At 33.6% G+C, this 8,113-nt stretch overlaps 2 protein-coding genes across 3 annotated transcripts; one reads left to right on the top strand and one right to left on the bottom strand.

The window, feature by feature from the left end:
- Nucleotides 1–304: 304 nt before the first annotated feature.
- Nucleotides 305–1,755, bottom strand: LOC119081135. Its single transcript, XM_037189880.1, has 5 exons — nt 1,403–1,755; nt 1,242–1,327; nt 924–1,148; nt 531–691; nt 305–342 (listed from the first exon to the last, which is right to left on the bottom strand). Exons 1-5 carry the CDS (start codon nt 1,433–1,435, stop codon nt 305–307), a joined length of 543 nt encoding a protein of 180 aa, XP_037045775.1. The 5' UTR covers nt 1,436–1,755.
- Nucleotides 1,756–3,614: 1,859 nt separating this feature from the next.
- LOC119081042 (leukocyte surface antigen CD53-like) lies at nt 3,615–7,894 on the top strand. 2 transcript variants are annotated; one of them, XM_037189746.1, is made up of 7 exons: nt 3,615–3,722; nt 4,878–4,994; nt 5,059–5,122; nt 5,189–5,307; nt 7,047–7,217; nt 7,285–7,584; nt 7,652–7,894. In XM_037189746.1, the coding sequence occupies exons 2-7, from the start codon at nt 4,917–4,919 to the stop codon at nt 7,802–7,804; spliced, it is 885 nt and encodes a 294-aa protein (XP_037045641.1). In that variant the 5' UTR covers nt 3,615–3,722; nt 4,878–4,916; the 3' UTR covers nt 7,805–7,894. The 2 variants fall into 2 exon arrangements, with proteins under 2 accessions (XP_037045641.1, XP_037045642.1); XM_037189747.1 differs by lacking the exon at nt 3,615–3,722 and adding an exon at nt 4,299–4,712.
- Nucleotides 7,895–8,113: the final 219 nt, after the last annotated feature.

Below are 8,113 nucleotides of genomic sequence, written 5' to 3'. Positions count from 1 at the left end.
TATGCCTAATTAATTTAGAGAATGGAGTTTCGAAGTTAAAATAAAAGAATGTTTCGATGTCTTTTGATAATTTTATAAGTCAAGGCAGGGCCTATTATTAAGAGTTTTTGACAGTAATTTGGATAATTTTGACAAATAAAGGCAGGCTAAATTAAAATGATCGATTATGAAGATTTTGAGCGTATCGTGATTTGAAAACGAGTATAGAACTAAATAACAAGCTTTCGATCGATTTGTATAACATTCACAATGTTTTTTCGGTGTATTGAGCTTGCGCGCGCACGTTTATACTTCGAAGTCGAGCTTATGCGTGTGCATTGGAACTGTTTACAGATAATAAACCTAAAAAATGCAATATAAACAGTTCAAATGGGCTGTATGTAAGACAATACTGGCTTTCAAGTCTGGATAAACTCATATTCGATCATTTTAATTTGCTCCCACTTTATGTTAACTTCACCGATTTTTTCAGTAATTCATTACCAATAATAGGCCCTGAAACATGTAATCTGAATGATTAACAAACAAACCTGCTTTTAATTCAAGAATTTTAATACAGATTTTGAAAAACAACATAAAACGTTTGTGCTGTGAAGGCTCATGGGTAATAATGTGGTTATACGATTGGAATGGAAAACCATTTTCCATAATTTCTTCGGTTCGTGTCTGCATTAGCTGCAAGGCGTGTAATCTAATTAAATAAAGTAAACGATGATCTTTGAAAAACAACATTTTAAACGTTAATCATACCAGCCCTTTGTTGGGTGGCTGTTTAAGACCCTCAATAGCTACATAAGGTTACAGAAGTACCTGGAGCATTAAACAGGACTTTAGTGCATAGTACTTGTAGTTTGGAGGGATAAAACAGTTGTAAACCGTTTAAGAGACCTCAAACGATTAAATTATTAAGCTTACAAACTTACTTGCTATTAGATGGATGAAGATATTCTTCTAATTCCGGTTCCAAATGATTGATGTCTAGAAGATACTTAATCAGAGCTACAGCAAAGTGACTGCCATTATTATTTTCTTGCGAATATTTGGTGGTTGAAAATTCTCCTTCTTTAAAGTAGGTGATTTGATCATTGAAATCCATTTCAGAGATATTCGTCACAGCTAGAGTAAATGTTCTCTTCAACGGCGCTCCGCTGAAAGTGTTTGTCTAATTACAACGGTTGCAACACGAAACTTATTATTATAATAGAATAGAAAAAAATGGTAATCTTTCATATAATAACTACATGAGGCAATGCCAATATTCCATCTTTGGTATAGCAATATTCTCTCCCGTATAAGCTAACACCTGCATGATACTTTTGTCTTTGTCCTACAATTTACAACAAAAAACGAAAAATATATGAGACACACTCAATAGAATTTTTTTCATGAAATAACTTTGTACCTGCAATCCATTTCCAAATATCAAACTGTTCATATAGAAAAAGATATACCTGAGATTGCGACATTACTTCTTTTTTGTATACGGTGTCAATTATTCATACTTATTCAACGCCAAAAAAAAATCGGTCAAACTAGTCAAAGTATTCAAAACATTTGTCACTGCAAAGAGTCTACTCGAGAGTCTATTTAGATTACTTTTAACAGAACTTTTCTGTTTCGTTTACAAATCGGGCACCATCGTCATTGATAATAATTTCGATAATTTGCATTTTCCATTTCACAACGTAAATATTTGGATTTCAGATGCACTTTTGTTTATTTCTGACTTCTCCACCGCTCAGCCTCTTCTTTCTATCTCCGTATACGTAATAATTATTTGGCAATAACAGCGCTCGTGTTATAATCACATGTACCTAATGCGTTGAGTTGATTCTAAAAATAAATTTTTAATTTTCCTCACAATTTTCACCATTTTCATTGAATATAAAAAAGAAGTGAAATGATCTTTGAGGCCAGAAATTGTGTGTTTAAAATTTGAATTTAAATATTTCGAAATGTTATTACTGCAGTAGAAATTCTCGTAAATTAAAACAGATCTTTATTAGGATCGAAACCAGGGCTTTGTTATGCTAATAGTATTTTCGGTTAAAATTCGTTGTTCTAAGCCAGTCGATATATTTTTGAATTGATGTCTAAAGTCCTGGGCTTTGTTTAGATTACTAGAATTGATGGAAACGTTTATCTTGTCTTTTTTATTGAGTTAAAGTTACATTATACAGTCACACCATAAGACAAAGTCATTCCCAGTTGAAATGTTCTCCTAAATGTAATCTGTTAACCTGTTACAGACGGCTGTCATCTGTTATCGACAAATACAGTAATAATAAACGACAAGCTCTGACTACAAGAGGTCTTATATAGCAAAAAGCATGTTCAAAACAAATGAAGTAAAAGATTTCTGAAATCAATCTAGGGAAATCTTCGATCAAATGAAGTAATAGATCAGATAGTGAAACTGTTACTATGCTTGCTGTCTGTGTATCAGATCGTAGTAATCCATTGAAATGTATTGAGTCACAGCAACCCTTGTAACATCCTATAAATACCATGCATACTTTGCAAATAAATCATTCAATCACCGGCGCTTGCCGGCAACACAGCTCAAGTGTTTCATTTGTAGAAGTATACAATAACTTGTGGAATGCAAGGTCAGAAGATTAACTTCAGGTTTACCAGCATTGTTTTAAAAATTGAAACAAGAATGATGAGAATGTAATTGCAATTGATTGGTAAGTATTCTAGTTGTCGAAATGAATAGCTTATCTTCTTCAATAAACGTGTACATTAAATTAAGCTAGTGGTGCGAGCCACCGAGTTCCACCGCCGATCAAAAAAGTATCATCAGCCGCCAACAGTTTCAATAGGTTTGTTCCAAGTAACTGTAAACACGAACTTTGACAACCCGAACAACGACAATTTCATCCATAGCAACGTCGCTTACGTGATATTTCATACAAATCGACCAACGTCGCCTACGCGATTTACACAGAGGTATTATTGAGGTTATGGTTATATGGATGAAATTTGACAATTCATATGGCCTTGGAACAAACCTATAGACGTGAAATTGAATAGTGATAGTGATAAAGTGATAAAAATTCCTAACTTAAAATTAGTTACGAACGGCGTTTGTCATTTGTGCACCGTAAGGATCCTAATTAGACGAAACATAAAAAAGAGAATTTATTCTAGTTACTCAACGTTACTTTCCGCGCTGTGAGCAGTACGAATTCTTCAATCATCGACGCTGTGACGAAAAATGTCGAATTATGGTCCTAAGACGCAAAAATATAAAGGTAAAATTTTCGATTTTTTTTAGAAAAGCTTTAGGTTTCCCATTTTAGCTAGCGCTATCTGGCAACGAACACAATTTGTTTATCTATCCAGTAAGTTATAGTATTCTAATTTTAAAACATTATTTAATGATCATTAGTCCCTGAGACGACAAAAGATTGAATTAACTTTTCAATTAAATGTAAAGACCACTGAGGATGCAAATAATTTCGCCAACCAAAAACAAAACGAATATGATTTTCTGATTGTTTCTTTTCTTCTGTTCTTTGTCCTTGAGAATTTGTGCATTTTATTAGCAAAACAAACCGGTCCATATAACAAAAATTGTTCGACAAAAATTAAGAATAGAAATATATTATGAAAACGAAGATTTTATTCTCAACTTATCAGTGAATGTTGATAGGTGTATTTATATCGAGTCAATTGCGACAAAACTTAGTGTATTGGTCAATTATTTACCAATTGTTGTAAGGAAAGAACATTATAAACCAAGTGCATTACTAATAAGTCATTTCTGTCTCCCGAAATATCGTATAGAGTGTTAGAAACCACTTAACTTTGTAAAACAGTGCGTGATGTTCTTTAACCTTTAATTCATTTACATTTCCTATGAAGTTTCGGAAAATTGCTAACGTATGTTCGATAAAGTCAGACATTGTGTCATCTAGTCTTGTAGTGTAACCGTTTGATTGAGTTTTCCGTTTTCTTCTATCAATTAATTTGAAAATGTCCATAGTATAGATTACTCGGGAACTTCTTCTAAAGGCGAAAGGTCTACGAATGATTTGTGAAGTGAATCGAAGGATTTTCAAAGCAATTAATCAATCTTAGCTTCTGTTCCATGTCGGACTTAGATAAAACAAATCAACAACAGATCTGAGGCATAACTTGTAAATTGGTATTTACAAGCAGTGAAAAATTATGGGGTTAGACTTGTGTATTATTTGCTAATTTTATTGTTACCGCATATACCAATTTACGACCGGGGTCCCAATTACACATGGGAATTCCTTATTCACCATGAAAGATGGGCCTTAGAAAATTGCACTGATGTCTGTAATAATACATGGACTTAGAAGAAACTAACGATTGGCACACGCAAACAGGTCGGCGAAAAAACAAAATTGGCAAAATTGGGAAGAGTGAAATCGAACCTGTTTTTGGTTCGGCATTTATTTGGTTGTTTTGATTCTCATCTTGAAGACAGAGAGTAACAGTTTTGTTTTCGTTTCGTTTTCATTTGACCAAGTGATTGAAAGAAACATTTTTAATTAGTCCTGTTGTTTAATCGTTTCGCCAAAACTTGTGACATTTTTATTTCATTCTGGACTTGGATGAACAATATGTGTCCACGAACGAAAAATATCTCGGGTGCGGGACGGCTTCGGGTGAATTGAATATAGTAAATAATGGGTCAATAATGGCACAATTCTGGGCAAATATAGAGTAAATCGTGGATCTCTTTTAGTTATTTCTCCTCTGTAGTCTAAGACCTTTTGAATTTGTGCACTTGTTATGTTAGAGTAACTTCCGTTGATAATCAGATATCGTCGATGGTTCAAAGTTGCAAAACAAAATTTTTATCATCTACTCTCATTCCTGATTATTTCCATTATTTTCAGGTGGTATTATTGAGTCATCTGAAATTTCAATAATTGAAAATGTGTAAAATAACAGCGGTTGATGTGGGAATGTGTCTTCCCAAATGTTTTGTGATCGTTGTCAATTTATTTACTTTCGTAAGTGGATTAGAAATGTAAATCATTCTTTCTGCTGGCAATATACGTGAGATTTTTTTTGCAGCTACTCGGTTCACTAATGTTTGGTGCTAGCATATTCGGTATGATGACCGTTAATTCGATGATAGGTATTCCATTTCATTAAATTGGAATGAAGTACGAATTAAATTTTTGTTTTATACAAATGATTGTAGGGAGTGGAAGCCTTAATGTACTATTCTATGGACCGATTGCATTTGGTGGCATTATTGTATTCATTTCATTTTTGGGCTGTTGTGGTGCATGTTGCAAGAATAGATGTATGCTAATGACGGTAAGAAATTATGATAAAAGTTCAAGGTAATGAAATTCAGAGAGTCCTACGCACTTCAAGCATGTGTGGCCCTCTAAATAGAGTACTGAAACGGGACACGGTGAGCTTGAAATTTTTTTTATTTGACCTCTCGTGGACATGAAATGTTTTTAGTGGTTTTTGTAGAGGGCGGCAGCACGAGTAGGAATAACATAACAAGAGAATATTTCGATGGGAAAATTTTTAATTAGATCGATTTTTCGTTTTTCTGTGCCCTGCAGGAAGCTTCGAAAATTGTTTGAAACCTACTGGTGACTTGTTTGATCACAAAAATATAGTTACTGTTTAGCCTGAGGTCTAGGCTTTACAGCGATACCAATCATGACATTCATGACTACCAAGAAACATCTTTTATGAAGGAAAGTCATTCTGCTATGTCGATGTGAATTTTAAAGGCTGTATCATACGTGGATTACTTATATTTTCTCTTAAAAAGTATTTTTAGTTAATTAACATAATTTAAAGTGTTAATAAAAGGTCAAAGGATGAGCTTGGATTTCATTCTGACAAAATCTTTGTTGGTACACCTGAACGACCACCCAAATTTCTTCGTATAATGTCTCATTTTTTAGTGGAAACAACTAAAATGTTGCAGAATTAGCTTAGAATGACTATTGGAGAAACTACGAACGAAACAAAAGAAAGGTTTGTTAATTTTTGACTCGAGATAATGCAGTTTACTCATGGGTGCAATTTACAAAGAAACCTATTTCGAGTTAAAAATCTTCTTTCGACCTTTTATTAACCCCTTAAATTATGTAAAATAACTAAAAATAATTTATAAGAGAAAATATAAGTAATCCACGTATGATACAGCCTTTAAAATTCACATCGACATAGCAGAATGACTTTCCTTCATAAAAGATGTTTGTTGGTAGTCATGAATGTCATGATTGGTATCGCTGTAAAGCTTAGACCTCAGGCTAAACAGTAACTATATTTTTGTGATCAAACAAGTCACCAGTAGGGTCCAAACAGTTTTCGAAGCTTCCTGCAGGGCACAGAAAAACGAAAAATCGATCTAGTTAAAAATTTTCCCATCGAAATATTTTCTTGTTATGTTATTCTTACTCGTGGTGCCGCCCTCTACAAAAACCACTAAAAACATTTCATGTCCACGAGAGGTCAAATAAAATTTTTTTCAAGCTCACCGTGGGGACAGTGTGTCGAACCAATTTTGGCACACTAAAAAAATCTGGAAACATTTTTCATACAAAATGGTACTCTGTAGTTCCTAACCTCCTCATATTAATTCTAAAATATTTTTATTGAAAACTGAAGAAACTATTTAGTTTTTCAGTGAATTGTGGATTATGACGTTTCACTGTTTCTAGCATTAACATAGAAAATATTTGATGGATCTTCGTACAGACAGTAGTTGTGTACACAACACATTCAAGTGTTCACGCATACATGTATGAGAATTTGGAGGCTTTTTGGCGTATGACATTCGAGTGTTAATGCTAGAAGTAGTGTTATGATCATAGTTTGCTTCTTCCACTTCCATTTACTTAGACGTGTGAATAATTTACTGAACTCTCTTCAATTAAATACAGAACTAACTAATTTTACTAAATTTAAAAAAGCCAAGAAGTTGGTTTTGCTGGTTCTTCTTCTCTCGAATTCTTACATAACTTTTAGTGTCTCAAACTTTGTGTATTTTCTGTATGAGCTGAGAAACTAACCACATATTTCTACAGTTCGCAGTATTACTCTTCATTATATTTGCTTGTCAAGTTGGAGTTGTATACTTCGTCTACGATCTGTATGCCCAACTCAACAAATCTGTGAACGACTACCTAACGGACACAATGAAATCTTCTAAAGATAATGAGATATTCTTCCATATTTGGGAGTTCATTCAGCATTTCGTAAGATTATTTCAAACTCAATGTTCATAATCTCATCGATCTAATTATTATATATTTGCATTAATAGTTTGGATGCTGCGGAGTGAATTCACTAAATGATTGGGCAGTGGTAACTGAAACTTTACCAAAATCGTGCTGCTCAATGCGAAATGAAACTGAGGTGACTGAGATGACTATGATGACTGAGATGACTATGGTGACTGAGATGACTATGGTGACTGAGATGTATGAGGAAATTTCGCAGAACGCAACAGCTTGTACTCAAGAAAATGCATTTGAGAGGGGCTGCAAAACATTGGTGACTGATTACTTAGCTGTTATGTTCCATCCATTAACGGTAGGCGTTATCGTTGTGTTGACGATTCAAGTACGTGAATACAGTCTTAATCACGTAAAGAAGCTGATTCTATCTTTACAAATGTTCTATTAAACAGCTCATCAATTTGGTCCTTTCGTGTTTCATGTTTTTCGTATATGGCTGGACGAATCATAAAAATCGTAAAACTTATTCGGCTAAACACGGGTTTGTAGATACGTCATCTAAAAGAGTTCATGACCAGTTCATCATCAAAAAAGACAGATTTTGAGATTGAAATTTCATTTTGTGTCGTGAAGGAACTATTGGCACCGACAATAACTTGTAAAATAAATTAGCTGGAACTGTATTGCTCAATGTTTAAAATAAAACTTAAACAAGAAAACGACTTTTGATAATAATTCAGAGTGACCTCAAGAGTGGCTAAGTGCTCGCTTTTTAGAAGAATTTAAAAACACTACAGTAGACAATACAGTAGTTATCGAATCTGTCACGTCTTTCGTTCTGATTTTATTATCCAAGAAATTTATAAAAAAAAACCTTTGTCTTCATTTGTTTTAACTTATATTGTGCTACAAAA

The sequence above is a fragment of the Bradysia coprophila genome, unplaced genomic scaffold (genome assembly GCF_014529535.1).
Source record: "Bradysia coprophila strain Holo2 unplaced genomic scaffold, BU_Bcop_v1 contig_350, whole genome shotgun sequence".
NCBI lineage: Eukaryota > Metazoa > Arthropoda > Insecta > Diptera > Sciaridae > Bradysia > Bradysia coprophila.
The sequence above is the reverse complement of the archived record's forward strand: the minus strand, read 5'-3'. Positions and strand labels throughout refer to the sequence as shown.